The following is a 21,658-nucleotide window of genomic DNA, read 5'->3' as shown; positions in this document are numbered from 1 at the left end:
ACAGAACAGAAATTTTAAAGATATACCTTTATGGTCATAAATTATATAAACAACTTGACAACAAAGGAGGTAGAAGACTGATTAAAAATGGATTAATTTTCCTTTACTGGACTGTGCTCCTCATCACACCTTATGAAATTATTATTGAACTGAAAGCAGAAAGTATTAGGCAGTTTTAATAAATAAAGAGTCCTAATGCTCCAGGTCAAAATAAATCCCCAGTAACACTAATGGCAAAGCTTCCGTGGACTCCACTGGCTTCAGAAATTCACTAACAGGTCAACATTTAGACTCAGGGTAGAAATTCTCCCAACCTTTTATAATATCCATAAAATAAAACAGAAGCTTGAAGTAAAAATAAGATGTCTTATAATTCGAAAAGTTGGTACACTAATTATTGCAGATGAAAGTAATAAAATAGCCTGGTTCATTTTCATAAACAGGCAAATTCCCATAAACTCTGATAATCTTAGTCACTGAGAAAACCAGAAAACTTTATAATGTTCCTGAAGTAAAGAGGAGAAGGGAGGACATAATGTACAAAACCATGCCTGCTGCAAATACTAAATCAAAGTGATCTATGAAATAACATACACATTTAGATAGTCAGTCATGTTAATTTAAAAATATCCAATGATCTTTATACAGCAAAAATGTCTTTACTTTCAATAAAGAGAGTTAATATAGCGCTGTAATATTTTACAAGGCACATTGCATAAATGTGTGCACTGGTACACATAGACAAGCCTCTAGGCAATGCACAGTAATTGGAGAGCAGAAAATGAATGTATGGAGTTTAGAACATGTAGACTCTGAGCACCACAGCAAAACACCATCAGATTAAAATTTACCACCTTACTTACAAACAAGGAACTGTCTTCAAAATACATTCACGTGGTCATAATGTATTGCCTTAATCTGGGGGAGTTAACACAACCCTTGGCATTGCAGCACGAGTGATATTTGGTGGTTGCAAACCAAAGCCAGAAGCTATACATAAATTTACACCAAGGAAGAATCTGAACACATATATTTAAAGCTGTATTTTAACTGCAGCATATCAAGTAAATATTATCATAATGGAAAACAGTTATTTTGAGGGAAAAGCACAGTTGCAGAAAATAAATTTGTCAGAAAAATTATATCCATGTGATCTTGTATTAGCAGCACATCATCATGTACATCCAAAGAGAACTGGATGTTCTCATTGCCTTTTAAAGCTTGGTTTCAATACCATACCCAAAGGACCCTCTTAAAAGTGCCAAAAGTTGACAAGCAAATAAAAAGTTAACATGTCAGGTAAAGAAGACATTGCTTCATGACCATTTGATTGTTGTTTGATTAAACTGAAAGGTAAAAACATTCTCACTCAATGATCCTCCACACAAAGTGTTTCTTTTACCAGTGTCTGTGACCTGCAGTTTTCCCGTGGGCCACAACCCAAGGCTCACTCGTGCAGAATCTGCAACTTGGTTCTCCCCAGCAATTAACAGAAACCATATTAACAACCCCATTCACTGCATATATTGGCAACATTTTAAAAATTCTGTGTATTTACAGACACAAGAGACACAAGACAAGAGCTCAGTTACTCCAAAGTGTCCCTCACATCATTCCTTAGTGCCCAAGAGCTCCTCTGGACCATTATTTCACGGCTCACATTACCTGAGAAATGGAACGTCCTCAGGAAGGTCAGTCTGGGCAGGCTGCAATTTTCTAAGGATCAAAATAAAGATTTTCTTCTCATCTCAATGGAACAGAGTGCCTTTTCAGGAGTTCTCTGCAGAGCTGGTCTGGGAAATCACAAATTCTCTAACCTCACATAGGGCTCGATCCCAAGGTCTAATTCTTGCCCTTTGGGAGCAACACTCCTACTGCTTGCACTAGGAAGAAATCCCAGTAAATTCTAAATTTGGCAAAGTGGCCAGGAGCATAAACACACTAGATCTGTGCAAATTTGCAAATTCAGAAGTAAATTACTTAGATTTAAGGAATTGGGCAGAATTTATCTAGAATTATAAAAATTCAATTATTTAGCACTTGCGATAGTTTTTGTTTATAAATTAAACTACCAATTTATGAATAAAAATACACATTTAATCTAAAATACCAAGTAAATGATACAAAAGAAGAACTACCCTTGTATAACTTACTAGGAACTATGTATTTAATAATAAACCAGAAACTCAAAATAATGTTTCATTAGGTAATTTAATTTAGTGTGTTCAATTTGAAACTTAACTTATGATTTATTTTTATACTGCTTTTGCTTTTACATATGAAGTCACATATACAAACAGTTCTAGCATTAAAGGCAATACCATCTTAGAAAATTATTACATTTTAAGGTTATTAGTCTTATATTTTAAATAGTTTATACACTATTGAACAGCAATTACAGTAGATAATAAAGAATTGTGCAATGTCTTAAAACTGTTTAACAACCTAAAATAATTTAAGTTGTAAGGAAAAAGAAGAATTCAAAGGTGTTGGAGCATTTTGGTGAAAAAACGTGGACTTCCAAGTTCATTGATGGGATTTTTCAATGAGCACTGCAACTGAAAATTTTAAATTGGCTACTTTTACTCTGCCAGAACGTGCAACCATATTAGTCCTATGTGGATTTTTTTTTTTCTTTTTTTCTTAATGTACTGGTCTGCGATGAGATGGATTTTGTCTTTGATGGGAGATCAGAACGCAGGGCACTGTGTGTGCTGCCTCCCACAGAGGAGGGCAGAAGGGCAAAGCCAGGACACGTCACCCAAGGGACCCGAGGCACCCAGGACAACCCTCCCGCTTCCAAAGGAGATTCCCGTGCTCAGCCACAGGAGGTGGTGGAGACAAACACCTTATGCAGGCAGACTCTTGAAATAAAGCAGTATAAAGTCACTCGGTCCTGTATTTTTCAGGTACCACGTGAACAGAAATGGGCACCCACCTGAAGTTAGAGCTAGAGAAAACATGCCTTCCCTCTGGCATTGCAGGGGTGGGTGCACCCCACCCCCTACTGCAGCCTCGGGTGGGGGATCCAGGCATTTTCCAGAACCTGGCTGCTCATCTGCTCTTCCTTATCAACTTTTGCTTTTCAACATAGATTAGCCCTTTGCGACCACACACCATGGGAGGCTCATGTCCCTTGAGCAGGTAACTCTGTAATCACAGTGGCAAGATGTTGTTTGCCACATTTTTGATGTGATATTATACTAAAACTTGCAATATCCATACAGGTAAGTTCTAATGCTATTGATGCAGAAAATAAGATCCAGATATATATGTTGTAAGATACAGCATTACTTTGCAAATGGTTAATTCCTGGAGCTATTAATATGCAGTGTATATTCATAATACTTAAAATTCACTATTCTTTCAGTTCAACTTTATATGATTTTATTATAGTATATAAAAAGGTGAAAAGGAGTAATTAGTTGGGAGAGCCTACCTACCTTTTCTTATGGAGGGCCTACTTCTAGCACTAACCTTCATGCTGCAAATCCTTGGCTTCACTCACATGATAACACTTCATTTTAACTCAAAGGGAGGGATGGATCTATCTCAGAATGACTTCTGCTTTTATTCTGGACGGTCACAGGCATGGCTCTGATACACCTCATGCTAAAGCAAATGGGGAGATTTCACCAGCTAAAGCTGGGTGAGGTCTGACAGCAATGAAAAGGCTGCAGAGGTAGGGAGAAGTCTCTGAAATACAGTTAGAAACAATGGCAGTACATTATTACTTCAATTAATCTCTATTCTGTGTTATTCTATTTCCTTAATGAAATGCTGCAAGAAGTAGGGGAGTGAATGAGGTAAGAATTTGTATCAAATTCTGGTGGGTTTCCTGACGTCCCCTCCATGCTGCTGTGTCCTTGCTGCCTCCACACACTGCCCAGCAGCAAGGACCTCTCTCTGACAGACCCGTGGGCCATCAGAGAAACTGCTCGGTGGAACCAAGGCTCTATCCTTCCACTACAAGCAATATTCCCTCGAAGCCAAACTGCTGTCAATATTGGCCCTTCTTCCCCTTCCATCACCAGCATTACATTGGTTACATTGCCTGTCTGTGGTTTAGAACAAAAGGGATCAGGTCCACCAGTCAGCAGTGCGTGCACATAGTACGAGTGGGCAAAATTTGTCACGGTGACATCAAGCTGCTAACACAAACACATCCATTACCCTTTCTCTCTGGCTTGGTGAGACAGCTGCCCTCGAGGTACTGGCCTCTGAGCCTCCCTGATAAATCACTGACGTGTAGGAAACCTGGTTATCCCAACACAGCGGGGGCAGAGGATGCTATTCAGCTGCAGAAGGACATGGAAGAACAACATCCGTGAGGCTTATAATGAAAGATTTTTGATATACTTAAGTAGTTAACAAAAATTTATTGCAAGAGATAGTTTGTCACTAGATTTACAGTTTCAGAGAACATAGTACAAAACATAGTGCATCAGCTTTGTCTAAACATTAAATAGGTGCAAATACACAAAGATAAAAAACGAAAAGTGAATACTTTACAACATAAGTTATAGAACTATAAATATATTTTATATACATTATACATATTCTAAGACATAATTTTCACATATATATATATATAGTTCATAATTAGTATCAGACTATTCAGTGCTTTAGTATACTTACAGTAAAGGAATTTAAACCACTTTAGTCCCCCAGAACCACTTTGCAAAGCTTGGTCCGGGGTGGGGTGGGGGAACTGTAGAAACAGTTCAGCTGAAGGCTGTAGTCCTAGAAGAGCGGCTGCAGGGGGATGACAGCCGGGTGCGGGGCCAGCAGGGACGGGAAGACGGAGTGCGGCAGCGCGGGGAAGGCCAGCGGCGCGGGCGGCAGCACCGCGGGCGGCAGCAGCGGCAGCGGCGGCGGCGCCACGAAGGCGGCGTGACCCGCCGGGCACAGCCGCGGGCCCACGGCCAGCTGAGGTAAAGGCGCCCGCGAAAGAGCCGGCACCTGCGAGAGGAACTGCTGGTGGGGCTGGAGGACCTTGAGGGCGCCGGCGTGCTGCTGCTGCAGGATGGTGTGGTGGATGGTGGTGACCGAGGTGGAGCACAGCGGCGGCGGCAGCGGCGGGGCCTGCAGGGCCGGCGGGGCCAAGGCGAACTTCACCTTGCCGGACAGCACGGTCTGCGGCACCAGCTGCTGGTAGGCCTCCGATGGCAGCTCCTTGAACTTCTCGGCGCTGTCGGGAGGGAACAGCAGGGTCTGCTCGGGCAGGGGGAAGGGGGCTATCAGCTGCTCGGCTGCGAGAAAGGTGTGGCTGTTTACGTGTGCTTCTTTGAAGGGCAAGGGCGGCGGGCTGCCGAATATGCCGGGATTGCACTGCACCCATTCACCGGCCACCTCGCCCATCTTCTCGTGCGGCAGGGACTCGGCCAACTCGTAGTGGCAAAGATAGGATTTGGGAGGAGTTTGTTCCAGGTGTCTGTTGGGGATGGGCACTTTGTAACGAGCTTGGTTCTCACGACTGTTGACGTTTTCCTTTTTCTTTCCCTCCTGGGGAGCACCCTGTTTGGCAGCAGCTGCTGGAGCGCCCTGCTCGGGGGCAGCAGAAGCAGCAGGACCTGTGATGATGCCGTCAGGAAGCGTGGCCGGTGCGCTCTCCATCGGTTTATCCTCTTCCAGCATCTCCGGGCCAGCGCTTTCCAGAGGGGACTTGCTCTCCTCCAGCTCCATTGTTTCATCCCTGTCTTTTGCATCGTCATCTCTGGCAGCTGCGTTAGTTTCCTCTAGATTGTCTTGAGTCAGTAAGTCCCCCAAATCATTTAACGCAGGATCGGCGGAATTTTCTTTGGAAGATTCAGAGGTCTCACTTTTTGCGTTCCTGTCAAGGAAAACATGATGGATCCTCGTCTTCCTTTTCCTGCGTTTCCCTTTTGCCTTGTGATAGGGACCTAAAGCATGTCCTTGCCTTAGATATTCCTCTGCTGATAATGCCTGTGCACATGAGCTTTCATCAGAGGAAGAGGAATAGGTGTGCTGCCTCCGCTTGCGGTGGGGTTTCTCGGGCTCTTCTGTCACAACACTGTAACCTCTCTTTGTGGGCTGGTTTTGGCTCGGCCCCTTCTCCTCGCTGCATTGCCCTAAACATTTATGCTCTGGGCTGCAGCTTGACCTCCTGACTTTCCAGCTACAGCACGTTTTGGAGTGCCTTAGGCTGTGCCTCCTGGAGCTCAGCTGCTTCGCCTGCCTCCGGGAGCTACCTTTGCTCTTTCTGTGTGGTCCCTTACAGCCGTGGTGATGGCCACTGTTTTTGGCACTCCAGAAGTCACACCAGCCTCTGTCCCAGTGTATGTGATCTGATGCAGACATGACTCTCTTAGGACCATTCTCAATGCCGAATCTTGGCTGTGGCTGCTGTACCTCACCTGCAGTTAACCAGATATTTCCTGCATCATGCCTGCACTTCTCTGCACTATTTTGGAGGTGCTGATATTTATTTTCATCTCTGTAAGTAACTTCTTTTTCATTTACTGGAGATATCTCCATTTCTGCTACTGTTGTGTCTCCACAGTGATGATAATGACAATGACATAGTTTTCTTCTCCTTTTCCGTTTTCTGCTTTTGTGAAGCCATTTTTCATGGCCTTCTTTGATCCAGACTTTGTTGTATTTCTCATCTATCACAGTGTTTTGTCGTAACGGGTTATGAGATATGTGATACTTTTCTATTTTTCTAATCCTGAATGACTCATCCAAGGACACTTTGTTTTGATTTTTTGCAAGGTCACAATTTCTGAAGAGGGAAACATCACTTAACAGGGGTATTGTATAGTTGCACACATTTTTATTCACTTCTACTTCATAATCACCACACTCTGAAGTAGGTCTTTTTGTAAAATCTGAGACTAAGATATGATCAGATTCAGTTTTATGGTGCAAATGAGGTATGTTTGGTTGATGCTTGGGCTTTTCTTGGCTTTCACTTGCTCTTGATGACTTAAAATCAAAATATAAAGGATTACAGCTATAAGAAATTGATGGGTCTGTACTTGTATAAATCAACATTTCTGATGGCCACTGAAGAACATTTGATCCATATTTGCTAAGAACAGGAACAAAGGGCTGACAGGGTCTCTTGTATACGTCCGGTTTGCTTTTTGGGCCTCCACTGCCTTCTTCAGATGGTGATGGAGCTGCTGCATCAGCCCCCAGATTTTTTATTTCAGTTTCAGTTGCAGGTGGATCCCTGCTCCCATCATTACAGTTTTCCTCTGCAGCATCCTGCAGAGAGGAACAATCCTCCACAAGTTCCTGCACAGGAGCTCTGTTTGCCTGCAGCTCGTGCCCGCTGCCGTCCAGGGGCAGGACCTGGGCACTGTCTGCCACCAGAGCTGGCCTTTGGTCCCCTAATTCTGCCACACTCACATCCACACCGTGGCCATCCGTGTCCGCGGCCAGCGGCTGCTTCGAGTGGGACGTGGCAGGAGGCAAAGCTGGGCTCTCCAGCACCCTGCTCCCTTCACTGGACAGCTCCTTTGACTCCTGAGCTTCAGGGGCTTCTGCTGTGTCTATGCATTTTTCCACCAGTGGGTGAAAACAGTTGTGTTTCTCCTCGGGGCACACAACTATTTCTGATGCTGAAGGAGACTGAAGGTTACACGTTCCCGGAACAAACCTACTCCTTCTGCTAAATCCATGCTCTATGGAAGTTTCCTCATTAAACTCATAGAAAACAGCAGCTGAAGACTCCAGTTTGACTGCTGCTTTCTTAGGAAAAGCAAAGGAGAACCCAACTCTGTGTCCTTGAGTTCCTTGAAGCTGATCTCCGCATTTGTTAGGGTCGGATTGGTGAGAACCTGCATCTCCAGGAGCGGAAGAAATAACAGAAGCAATGTCTTTGCAGTTCTGTGCATCGTGCATTGGTGTGCAGCTGAAGTCCTGGCTCTTGGCAGAATCCATGGCAGCACTTTTGGGGATATCGTTGCAATCATCTCGCACAGTCACCGTAGTGGATTTGAACATAGGGCCGCTTCCAGGAGCGCTAGGAAGGAAAATAAAACTTTGAGTCAATACCATTCAGAGAACTGCTGACAGAAACACGGTATTGCTTTGGTATTTAAGGGAGCTTTTTAAGGAAAGAGGAAGATTCTGTGGATATGCAGATTTAGACTACAAAAAATTGCCATCTTTTATTATAAAGATCAGTTGACTAGTACTAAAAAATAGGATGAGTAAATGTTATGCTCCCAGCTCCTTCATGTGAAGTCATCAGCTGAAGGACTAACATTCCTGCAAAGTAGTTAACTTTTCCTAGACACGCTGGCTGGCCAAAGAAGAAATCGTTTGTCTCCACAAAAATCTTGCTTCTCCTTCCTGCAGACCACCATGGTTACAACACTATTACTACAGATTGCAGTTTTACATTCCTTCGTGCTACAAAATACATTAAAACAGAGGGTGCTTCATAGAGCACTTCCCACGTAGTCATCATTCCAGTGACTGCTGCTCTGCCCACAGGCAATCCCCCAGCAGCAGCTCCCATCCTATTTGCGTGCACAGACCAAACCACGGCCATCTCAGCAATTTCTTTCATGGAGAAATAAAACTGGGGAGAGGATTTCAGCTGGCAGAAGTAAAGTAAGTGATTCATCCCTCTTGAGAAAAAATTTATCACTGTCTACTTCTGTTCTTCATTTCATGTCCTCTTCCCATCTGTTCTATTCGACTTAATAGGAAGCAAAGAGAAGAGGAAAAAGCATTTAAGCTGACAATTTTCCAGGATGCACAGAAGCTGCTCAGCACTAGGAGTAATGGACCTATGCTAAAACCATTTGTTTGTTTGTTTTAGCCAAATCACTCTGTGTTACAGTGCAGAGCAATACTCACTGATGAGTCACTGGTATAACTTTCAAGAGTCATTTAGGACCCCGAGAAGTGCTGAGATGAAGAAGAATGTCTTTACCTTATCAGGTCTAGAAATTAAGGTAGAGGTTTTATGAGAAAGGAATTCCTCATGAGGATTCCTGCCTTGCCCAGTTCTTTATAAATTTGAAATCTATATTAAACCCACACACATATCCTTTCTTTCACAGAATAAAATGGTGACTTTGACAAAACCAGCCTAGAAAATGCCGGTTTAAAAGATCCTGTGTTTCTATGTCACACCTCTAAGGATGCAAAGTGGTAGTAAATACCAATTATGAGATAGATAAATTAGGCTCAGATAGAAATTCTCCTTCAGGAACTAGCAAAAGGATATTTTTAAAAACCCCAACTTCCAGAAACAACAAAGGCTTGTAAAATCTGTGCTTCACTAGCATGGAAAAAGGAAAACAGTAAGTTCCTCTTTCCTATGCAATATGCAAAATTCAAGCTTTGGAGCATGTTTAGAGGGAATGATATCTAATATACTCAAGTATAAAATATGAACAGTTAAAACATTCATGGAAGAGAAAGAGTCTCCACATGAGTTATCATAGGAATATTAAAAAGTTAGGTGTTCTATCTCTCCTATCAAACAGACCCCACAACATTCATGTCCCATCCACCTGCTCATTCTGACTTTGTTTCAGGGCACTGCCCGCTATCCAAAACTAGGCACAAAGAGACTATTTCTGAACAGGAGCTGCAGCTTGGTTGGTTATTAGTTCATCTTGGGGGGGGTGAAGGCTGAATAAAGAGAAAACATTTGCACATGAGCATCCACATTTTTTCTTTTTTTTTCTCCAGAGATTACAGTATGACAAGTACATATATTTTCAGTGGCTTATCAGTGTCAGAACTGTGTCATATTTTGAGAATTCAGTCACAACAAGCAAGCTCAATACTAATTTCAACAGCTTGCCCAGATACAATACTAAAAACGTACAAGTAGCAAGGAGTTACTTTTGCAGAGGGAGGTAAACACTCTGCTGAGCAGGGGAAAAGAAGCATTTACCTTTTAATATAAAAAATCTGGCTATTGAGATCTAAAGCTAGGTTTCTGGATGCTTTCCCAGGCGAGCATTTTGAAAACTAAATCACAGAGATCTGTTACATCCTAGAGAGACAGACTGTGTTCCTCACCTCATCAATGAAGTAGTGTCAGCCTGCAAATGCATGACCTAGTTCACTCAGCTTTCAACCAAAGTGCCTGGTTTTATGAAATATATATGAAACACATCTTTTTTTAAACTAAAAATATGTGTCATTTTAGCTCAGCTGAAAAAGCAGTGTTAAACATTCATTCCTGCACACAGTGTGAATCAAATACTGTGCACAGAATGCTTCCAAAACGCCCTAAAAACACATGTGTGTGGCTACAGCCAAGGGTCGCCTGTGTCCCACAGCATCAGCAAACACTGGAGGGCTTATTTAAAAGCATTTTTGCTATTTGAGCAGCTATGGACTTACCAGGTTCTCTCTTTCCTTAGCTCAGCTAGCTTGTGCAAACGTTGAAGGGCTTTCTCCTGTTTTCTTTCATCTTTTCGTGACTTAGATGCTACATTTCGAGCAAACTCCCTCTGTTTCAGTTCCTTCAGCCTCTGCAAGAAACAGCCACATAATGCACATGAAAACCCCTGGGATGAGGAACATTTTAATGACTCTTACTTGCTGGTAAGCGCCCACAGCACAAATTATTCTGAACCTAACCATTCAACAAATTTTAGGGTTTCAAGGGAATAACCAAAATACCTAGAGATGCTAGAGACAGGTTAGCCAGGATAGAGACAACCTAGGAAATTGTGTTCTAGCTTTTGTGATGATGTAGACCAGCCACAGTAGGATGAGGCAGAGTTCACCCAGAATTTTGTTTGTGATTCCTCCCCAAAACATTCCCCATAGCATAACTGCTTTTTGAGATATCAATAAAAAATGAGTATAGCCCAGGTATTTTTCTGCAAAGCCTCTCAAAAGCCTATTAAGCCCCAGATGATATAAAATCTGGAATTTTTCTGCCCGAGATGCTGGGCATGGCACTTGTCACTGCTGCTCTGTGGAAGGTCCCTGTCTTCATGGACCTTCAACCTCTTCCCTTCTTCAGGAACCTTCAAGCTCTTCTCTTCAGCTCACCTCTGGCCCTGCCCTGCCATGTTATCAGCATGCCAACACCTGCAAATCCCCTGAGAGCTCCTGTCCTGCCATCCCAGGCATTATTAGAGCTGTTAAAGGCCCCTGACCCAGCAGGGATCTCCGAGGGATGTAATGGACAGAGAAGTTCTGAAATGGGGAGATGGTCCCTTTGAAGGAGCCTGTGTTTCCTGCTTTCACTGGTGTCTGACCCAGCAGTGGTACAGACACCAAGGTGCAACACAGGATCTCAGGGATTTTATCTCCAGCCTGCTTCTTTGGAGGGAAATGGAAGTGCTCAGCTCTGATTCTCCACACAAAAAGGGAATCTCGTTTTCTTTACATCACAGAAGAACAATATGCAGGGCCTCCCTGTTCCTCATGTCAGCAAAATGTACTCCAGGATTTCCCAAACCCCACTGGTCCTCAGTGTGCCCTGAGTATGGCTCACAGTCTGATGACATATTACAAAACCATCATCTCACAATTCTGGGAAGAACCCAGTAACTTGCCACCCCATTTTAGTGTCCAGGGCTATGACTGCCTGTGAACAGTGGCCACAGTGATTTGTAGAAGCAAAAACTCTTTAACTCCAAATTGTTTGAGGGGCATTAAGAGCTTTTGTTACCACTGCTGGCACACATAATAGATACACAGAATAGAGTTTGCAAAACACTGTCAGCAGTGTCCTCCTGCTCCTTCTCAATTCTTTTAATTTCACCCTTTTTGTGAATTTTTATTTCCCCTATTCACAGAAAAATACCTCACAGATACCAGCTGGCTCTTGGTGACACAAGGCTTAGTTTTAGGTGGTTCTGCAAGGGGGAGGCAGTTGAACTCCATCATCCTTATAGATCCAACCCAGCTTCAGATATTCTCAGAGTCAGTCACACACTGAATTAGTCTTTGCCATTTTGGGTGATGGTAACACTACTTGGGCAGTCCATTCAATGCCAAGAAATAAATATGGAGAAACACACAGAGAAAACAAACTTGCAGAAAAATGAGTGCCACCCTCTATTTCCAAGTTTTGCATTCTTTTTCAAATGCCTAGACATCCTTGATAGAGAAAAATTATCTGAAATGTAATCACATCTTCCACCATTTATATTTTATACATGTCAAAATTTTCTACTGATAAGAAATTTTTTTTATTGTGTTAATACAGTGTAAGGTTATAAGTCCACTCAAAACTAGACACATGATATCTGTTTTTCCCAGAAAAAGAATACTTGAAGCGTGGAGCACCTTTGTTGCATATATCTTACCCTTGTGCACCCCTGTTTTCCTAGACAGCATGATACTGACCCTGCCTCCCACCAGCCACTCATGAAACCTGAAGTACTTCATTTCATAGGCAACTTCTGAGCACTCAAAACACAAGAGAAGAGATGAAATTTGCTCCTTCCCATCCTCACCTCCAGCCCTTGGCACTTAAAGAGAGGATTTAATTGCATTTTGTGGAGCTCAATATTTTTTCAGGGGTTTTTTTTCCCCTCCAATGCTAAGGAAAGAAGTAAGTGAGAAGAAAGGGAACAAAAGGAAGATAACAGGGTGCTGTCTCACACGGTTAAAAAGGAGAAGCTGAGGTGTATACAAATCCATAATCACCTCCCAGCTGCAGCACTTTTCTGCAATTACTGGGATGATTATAATTACTGATTTGAGTCTGACCAGATTCTGAACCTTTTAGTCTTACTGCTAAGTTAGCAGCACTCCATGCCTCCTCTCAGTTTTTAAGTAATTAAATTGTTCTCCTTGGATGGCTACAAGTAGGTGTGGCACAAGTTTTGTGTGCTCAGCCTTTGCCTGCTCTTCTCTCCTGGAGAACCCAGAGCTCCCCTTCTGCCAGACCTCCTGGTAGGTACACCCTCCCTTTCCTGGACAGAAAACTGGTCTTTGGGCTTTGTTTCTTTTCTTCTCACAACTGCTATCTCAGTCTTTCATGGAGTGCTTTAACAATCTGCAAAGATTATACCATGGCAACTCCTGAGGTCTTTATTCTGCAAATTCGTGTCTAAGTGGAATTCCTTCTAGTTCTAAACCACAAGACATGCACCTGGTGTTTCAAAAAGAAATGCTATTTCCTTTAAATAAAAGATCACCTAAATGAGTAACTGTGTTCCCTGCATTTTTTTTCCTTTTTTTTTTTTTTTGATACTGTAGCTATTTTCTACTTTGGTTTTTTTAGCCATGTGATGAACTATTACCACCTGCATTCCTTGCACTCAGTCATTGCTGGCACTGCATTTATGCTGCCCTTAGTTGGGCAAAATCATTGGTTTCACTTGAATTATGCAAATGAAAATGAGATATTACCCAATCATACCATTAGTCCATGGATTCTTAGCATCAGAAGGACCTCCCTAAAGACGTTAAAAGCAAATAGCAGCAATAGAAAAACAAGTGTGACTTGCTCCTATAAACCATCTTTTCCTTACCATTTTTCTGCCTTTGCATGTGGCAGAGCTGTTCACTAATGCTATACTTTAATGCCTGGTATGTTTTGTTTTTTCCATGGATCAGTAGGCCAATAATTAACAGGCAGGGATACTGTTTTGAATTCCCTCCTGCATTTTCCTCTGCTTACAAAGCAGCTCAAAAACGTGTGCGACCCAGCCAGCAGAGTTCAACCAGCAGTTCACAATGAATAATTAAATGACATTTCTCCAAGAGACCTGAATGCCTTCATGATTATCCTGGTACTCTGTATTGCCACGCTGGAGGTGCAGAGCACGGAGCCCTCGCTTTGCAAATGACTTTGCCCAGCCTGAAGGGATGGGAAGCCTGACCCTGATTCTCCAGCCTTGTAATGTGATCCTGCAGCTTTCCCTGGGGCAGCAGCTGGATTATTTTAACAAATCTAACTGTAATACAGGGCCTGAAGCAAAAATATTCCAGCTATTTCTAAAAAGCTCATTCAGGTATCTTAATGCACACCCGGTACGTCATGCTGAGCTGAGGCTTGTCAGTCCAGATGAAAAGCAAGACTTTTACAGAATCCTGTGTACTGTCCATGAGATGGCCACAGGAGCTCCAAACTCAGATGTGGCTGCACTTCTCTCACAGACACAGAGCTTTGGTGTTCCCAGACTTGCTGAGGAAGACAAGTGAAAGAAAAGTCAAGGGAATCCTAAGAGGATTTCCAACAGGACCCCATTCCTGGTCTCTTCACCCTTGTCTTCCCCTTTTACCACATCAGACAGTTCATTTCAGTACACGACTTTTCAAAAAGTTTTCTTATTCTGGGTTTCCTAATTCTCCCCTGAATTTTATAATAGAGAAGCCACAAGCCAAGATTCTGCTGCCAAAGCCAGGTGCCTGAAATCCCCACCTAGATCAAATCCTCTAAAAACCAAAGATACATTATGACATTAAATGCACTTCTTACATTGTTATTACAAGCCTTTTGCCACCCTGAAAAGTGGCTGTTGGCTTTTTTTTTAACTGAAGGTTTAAACACTTGTAGCAGTAGCCCCTTAAATGAATGAACCTTCAAAACATAGAGAAGGCAGTAATTAATAAATGGACCCAGGACAACAAAAGCAGGTAAAGGCTGAATAGTGAAACCCAATGTACATGAATACTAGGGCATTAAGGTGATAAAATGAAGGGGGGGGGGGGGGGGGGGAAACCCATGACTTAATTTTATAACTTTGAACACATAACTTAATGTTGTCAGAACTGACTCTGAAGAAAAACAGTGAGATTTTTAACAAAGTTTATGATGCTGAAGGGGAAGTCATAACAAGCATCAGATTGATACAGACTCTCTCTGTGGTGCTAATATCTCACAGAAAAAACAGCCATCCCAGCAGCACAAAGGCATCATCTAAGGACTGCTTATTCAAAACAGGCTCTCATAAACTACCCTTGCAAAGCTTATCTAGGAACAACTTTAACAGGGTTAAGAACCAATGGGAACAGTTTTTGTAATAGCAGGAGTCAGAAAGATGTCTGTCAGGGGATTTTAGGGCAGTGCAGTTCAGATATTATTATGCTAATTCACTTTTGACCTTAGATTAACAATTAAATTATGTGACTTTTACAATGCTGAAAATACATAGCCATAAATTCCTTTTCTGATCAATGGAAGTATAAAATTACAGAATTTAACAGCCATGACATCAAATTTTGATGCTTTACTGCCTTCTCATTTTATCAGGAAAAACGACTGTATTCCCAGTAGTCACTAAATCATTAATTTATGTGGTTTTAGCTTTTAAAAATAACTCATCAAAATAAAAGGCCAAGCTCACTCCTTCTCCACCTGCCCAGCCAGCGACAGGCTGGGATCATGAAGACAGGGGATATTCAGTGCTGCATGTGCATCCCAGCTCCAGCAGGAGCTTCCCCAGGTCCTGTCCTTCCATTTGCACCCTGACAGGAGCTGGAACTCCACTGCAGCTCCTTCCTGCTCTTCAAACATTTCCTAATTACCTGAACATGGCCAACATGGGTTGGTAGTTCTGCAGTGTGGTGGAAGTGAGTCAAAATTGGCTTTTGGATTTATTAAAAAAAAAAAATCTCTTCCCTCTCAATCTGTACATGATGCAAAACATATTTTTAATAAAGCTATTTTTTGTGTTTGTGTTCAATTTGTTGTTTTTTTAAAAAAATCTCTATAATATGTAATGAGTATTAATATGAGTACTGCTTAGTTTCCAATGAGGATTCTAGAAGCTGTGCATATTCCCCTGTCTCTGAATGCTGCAGGACTGCTGTCAGGAGCTCCCTGTTAGCTGAGATGGGATACTGCTGCTTTGTGTGAATTATGGTGTGGCAAACAGAGTGACAAGAGCTCATCAGATAAACACTTGTCACACCAAACCAGATTAGTGTCTTTCACAAAGAGCATCGAGCTTAATCAATTATAAATAATAACTGACTAGAACACAGCTCATGTGACACCTGTAAACGCTCAAATGGGGAATGAAATATGCCATTTAAAGCAGAAAACATTGCTTACTAAGATGTAAAATGCACATCCTTTTCCTTCTATCTTCAGTGGGTTGTGAGAGCATATATATGTATATATATACTCTCACAACCCACTGAAGACAGCAGGAAAAGTAAAATATATATATATTTAAAATATAATAATAAAATATAATAAATAATTTTTATATATATTTTTTTTTTTTTTTACTGTTCTGCTGCTGGAGACCCCTTCACATAGCACAACAGGGTAGCATCTCCTCCCTTGTGTTCTGATCTTCAATTCTACATACTTTTCATGATAATATCTATTATTATTATTATAAATTCTTCTGTTGTAAAGATTAGAGGAAAAAAATTAAAGCTCCAAGAAAACAACTATAATACCCAAAGAATTTACCCTGTTAGTGCTGCAGGCCTTCCCTATACAAGGCACGTTATTTCCACAAAAAGGAGAAATTAAAAAGAAGTAAGCTAAGAAAGAAATAGACTTTTTTCCTTCTTTTTCATGCTGCCACCATGGAATTTATTGCTCCGATAGGCTCCTGAAAAAGACCAGGAACAAGGGGGTATTTTTAACAGCACTGCATGGGGAGTTGCTGACAAGAGTAAGAGAAAGCTTCCTGCCAGGGGTGTGTGGCACCAGGACTTGTCACCACGAGGGGCTGGGGCATCTCCAGCCCTGCAGAAATTCCAGAATTGAATGTGAAAAGCATCATTTTTACCTGATCTTGTCTCAACTCCTTCCCAAACACCATTTGTAGGATTTGTAGGAGTCACCTCCTCACACTATCAGCTTATGGACCACACTGGCCACTCACTTTGCTTCTAAGAGGCCTTTAAAAAAAACCATGAATTTATTGCTGGCTTAGCAACAACTTTCAGTTTGTTCCAAGTTAGGAGCTGCTTCTGCCTGCCTCTGCCTGTTTGCATCTCAGGTTGAGCTGCAAAAGTTAAACCTTTTCTTAAGAACCAAGAACCCCACAACTTTACAACAAACCACATTTTAAATGATGAGATAATAAGCCCTCCAGATGACAACAAATAACATACAGGCTGTGACTAATCCTTTCCCCTTGTATTTCTGCCACAGACTGCAGCTATTCCCTCCTGATGGTCTTTTAATATTAGAAGAAATCTAACACACACATGGTTATATGCATGATTTAAAAATAGGAAGTCCTTGGAGCCCGTAATATTCCTGAGAAGGTTGATTCAGTAGATGTGAAACTGCTCTTTTTCTAGCCCTGTCATGAGCATCATCCCAGACTGGGAAGGAAGCAGGGATGAATTCAGAGGAAAGGAAGGTTGCTATTGCTTTACTCATCCATCATGGGCCTGATGAGAAAATGAGATTCTTCATGACTCAGAAGGTTTTTCACTAACTTCAAATGAACTGATGTGATGCAAATTTTCTCAAACTACTCTAAGCTGCTCATGAGCACACTTGTACAATACACAGTAGTACACTTTGCTGTGTAGTCTGCAAAAGAGAACTGTTGACACAGCTCTTACATTTAGAGCCTACCAATATATATATATAAAATACATGTATTATGTTATACAACTGAAAATGCATATCGGACCTTTCTAATTTTCTAATATAAAGACTGAAATTAATTTTTCATGAAACCTAATTAGTTTTTGAGACTATATACTTGGGTTGAAGCATCTTGTGGCATGTCTCAAGCTAGATTTTCCTATCTAACTTTATGGGGAAAAAATAAATTACTCTTGAGCATAAAATGAAAAGCAAAACCTAATGAAAACATTACTGCTTCAGAATCATGAGGAAAATCAGAACATTAAATATTTTTCACACTTGCACCTGTAAGCTACATGAAAGCTAGTTATCCTTGATGAATATCTCACTAATTACCCTTGATTATGTAACTGCAAAAGATGTACAAGGGAGCAATAGAAGGGAAAAGAAATTTCTCAGCTCTTATTCTTTTCTTTCTCAAATTATCTGCCAGAAACAAACACATACTTCATTATGGGATGATTAATGCTCTTCCCAGCACAAGAAGCCTCACTTGATTTGACACCCTCGTGGTGCCTGTGCATTTCTGCTCCTCTCCAGCATCCCCTGCTGCAGGAGGCAGATAGCTGAACAAGGCTCCAGGACTCTGACAAATAACAGGTCATGAAGCATAAATTAACACTTCTGTTGCTTCTGTTTAAAGATAACTGTGCTTTCTGAAGTTGACTTAATGGCTGCAGTGTTGCCATTGTGCAAAAACATTGTTTTAAGCCTGCAGAACTGCTGAGCGTTGCACACTGAATATTTCACTGTGATAGCTGCTAACCACGTGTGTAACAACAGCCTGGGCTTATTGCAAGCTGCAGGGTATTTTTTTGTTAGCTTCAGCAGAAATCAGCTGAATATTCCATAAATATTAAGGACACACAAAGGAAACAGCACAGAAGCACAGAATTAGCATCTCACCTATCAAAATAATTTTACCAGATAATGAAAGGAGCAGGAAGCTGACACAGGCTTCTACATCTGGAAAGTGGTTACAGAGTCTGCGGTTTAAAGGTATTTATTTTAATAATTCTAGGCCTGATAATACTTCTCTTGAAGTCAATGGGGAAACTCCTGCTGAGCTCATGGGGAGAGGAGGTTTCAAATTCACCATGCAAGTTTTCAGCAACAATTAAGAAAGCTTCCTTAGTCACAAAGATTAAAGACAAGATTGGTAGACATTGCTTTAAGGGTCACTTCCCACTTACCTCCCCCTCTCCTGCCATTTAGTATTCTATTAAAAAAAAAAAAAACCAAAAAAAACCAAAACAAACAAACAAAAAAAAAAACCCCAAAAACAAAACAAAATAAACCAAACCAAAACCACATGCAATGTTGTAACTCCTGACAAGAAATGTTTATTCCTAGCACAGTTAAGAGAAAAGGCCTTAACTCCGCTCCTCCCCATGTGGCTGCAAATGTGGGGTGCCCTGAGCAGCTACAGCTCCTCTTCCCAGCTCTGGAGGGACAAACCAGCATGGATAATTGCAGACACCAGGTACCATTCCCTGGTCCCACAGCATGATCCACCACTATTCCTTTCACTCCAGCAGTGAAGTTTATGCATCCAGAATAATCTTTCTGAGCATTGCATATTCAGTATTTTCTAATTTGACTCTACTGCAACCAAAATATTGATTAAGGAGACACTGCTTCCTGATATTTTCAGGTGGGCACCAGTCACTGAATGAGAAATAATGATTTGTGCTTTATTTTCTGACCAGTTACAATTTTCTATGCGTAAACACTGACAGCTCCACAACATTTCTTCTCTAGTCTATCCAGAGAGCTCTAAGCTAATGGAAAAACCCTTGTCTGATCAGTATTCATATTCCATAAACCACAGGAGCAACCACTTCTTCACCAAGAAGTTCTCCCAGAGGAAGGTCACCTCTACACCTCTTTGGAGAGGGAAAATTGGATTTCCCCTTAGAATGGCTCTGCATTGGGATTAGGTTACAAAATGGATACTCCCATCAACACACAAGATTGGATGGCTCAGCTGCTAAAGCTGCTTTTTGCTCATTTTGGAGACCACTTTGCTGTTTTCTGCATGAATAATGCACCTGGCACCTCTGAGTTCTTTGAGACTCCATCCAACAGCTCTTCACTGCAGTGCCCTCCAGCACCTACCAGTGTCCACTGGCATTTATCAGCTTTCCACCGTGGTCACTGTGTCTGCAGCACTGAAATTCTCTCTAGGATCCTGCTGCTATTCTGACTCTTACTCCATCCTGGCTGCAGGAGGACACAATACCCTTTCTACAAGCAAATTAAAAATTGATAGCAGACATTTTTAGTCTATGTTGTCTAGTTTCAGCCTCTTTGGTCACTGACATTTTAGGAAAGTCTGCCACAGAGACTGAAATGAACCTACCAAAATCTTAAATCTTTCTAATCTCTACAATGTGCACAGGGACCAAAAATGAGGAATTAATATTTACAGTTAGGTCTTCTAAAGGTTATTTCCCATAACCCTTGAAGGATACCCTAATAACTGATGGGCTGAAGGAGACACATGAATTCCCCCAAAGTGAGCTCTTTATTTTAGTTCTTTATGTCAGAGCTAAATCACAATCCCTTTCTCATACCAGTTTTATGCTGGCTCACTGAGCCATTCGAAGCCTCTGCTCACAAATTGCTCCTCAGCAGCACGATCTGGTCCTTGCCACCATTATCCCAGGACCATGACAAGCTTCCTCAAAGAACATAAATTTGACCAATGAAAACGGAGACAAGAACGAGCCTTTGCCAATTTTGACACATCTCAGCAACAGCAAAGTGGCACAGACAAAATCTTAGTTATCCTTAAGCCAACTGATAATACTACACACACAGAGGCCTTGGAGGGAAACACCAGATTACAGAAAAAAATCTTAAATATAAAGGCTGCATCTTGCAAGGCAAGATCAGTTAATGTCAGGACTTGATATATGTTTTTAGTTTCAGTGATGCAGATGAAGCGTGTTGGAAAGTAACTCTGGAAAAACACCACTGACATTAGCATGGAAAAAAAAAGAATAAAAAAAAAAAGATGTTGGGCCAGCAAGTCAGCATTTATGTGTATCTTTTACTGCCCCACTGCTTCTGCAGAGTGAAATGTTAGCAACTGCAGAGCAGGGATGTGTGTACCACCATGCTATGTTAATAAAGTGTTCCTTTAATTATCAGTAAACCACAGCTTGGAGGCTGCTGTGGGAAACCAGGACTGTAGCAGACTGTGACAGAGACTCCCAAAAGGACAAGCACAAGTTCACAGCAGGGGCCTTGAATGTGGAAGGAATGGGATGGCAGCAGGGTCCCAGAGCTATAAACAACTCACTAATGCTACATTACTGCTTGCTAGAGGAATGCAACTTTAAAATATGGATAAAAGTGAGTTCAGGGATGGAAAAGAAATGAAGCCATGGTGAGGCCACATGCAGAGTGCTCTGTCCATTTCTGGGCTCCTCAGACAGGACAGACCTCCTGGAGCAGGTCCAGTGGAGAGTGACAAAGATGATGAAGGGACTGGAGCATCTCTTTTGAGGTAAGGCTGAGGGAGATGGGGCTGTCCAGCCTTTAGAGGAGATGAGGAGGAGCCTCATCTCTGTCTGTCAGTGTCTGCAGGGATGTGTGAGAGGATGGACCAGGCTCTGCTCCATGGTGCCCAACAGGACATGAGGAGTGAGCACAAAGTGATGCACAGAGAGTTCCACGTGAACATGAAGAGAACTTCTGTGCAGTGACCAAGCACTGAGCAGATTTCCCAGAGAGGCTGTGGAGTCTCCCTCACTGTAGATATTCCAGACCTGTGCCACATGGTCTGGGATGACCCTGTTTGAGCAGAGAGGTTGGACCAGATGACCCAGTGTGGTCCTTTCCAACCTGACCCAATCTGGGATTCTGTGAGAAAGCCTCCAACATAAGTAAAAATTATTATATATAGCAAATTTGACTTTTTGACAGTTATCACGAAGCACTGGATAAATAGCAACTAAGTGGAGCATGTATTTATGCTGGTAAACACATAAAAACATCCCCAAATAGACCTGAGTGAGGAGAAAGAAACCACCAACATTAACTTCACCTTCTTCTTGGCACAGAGGAGACCAACATCATACACCCCCACATGAAGAACTCCCATTGCTGACAGCTTGTAATGACACCCTGCTTTTCTTCTTCAGGAGGACCATTAACACTGGAAAAGAA

General features: G+C 41.9%; 1 protein-coding gene across 2 annotated transcripts in view; it reads right to left on the bottom strand.

Annotated features, from left to right (window-relative positions):
* The window catches only part of ZNF804A (zinc finger protein 804A), a 225,826-nt gene that overhangs the window by 76,127 nt on the left and 128,041 nt on the right, over positions 1-21,658 (bottom strand). For both annotated transcript variants that reach the window (XM_064433769.1, XM_064433768.1), the window contains exons 3-4: positions 10,345-10,475; positions 4,174-7,993 (exon numbers count right to left, since the gene is read on the bottom strand). In XM_064433769.1, coding sequence (XP_064289839.1) covers positions 4,744-7,993; positions 10,345-10,475 — 3,381 coding nt within the window. In that variant the 3' untranslated portion in view covers positions 4,174-4,743. The remainder of the gene's footprint in view (positions 1-4,173; positions 7,994-10,344; positions 10,476-21,658) is intronic.

This window comes from Passer domesticus, chromosome 10 (genome assembly GCF_036417665.1).
Source record: "Passer domesticus isolate bPasDom1 chromosome 10, bPasDom1.hap1, whole genome shotgun sequence".
NCBI lineage: Eukaryota > Metazoa > Chordata > Aves > Passeriformes > Passeridae > Passer > Passer domesticus.
Note: the sequence above shows the minus strand (reverse complement) of the source record. Positions and strands in the feature narration are given on the sequence as shown.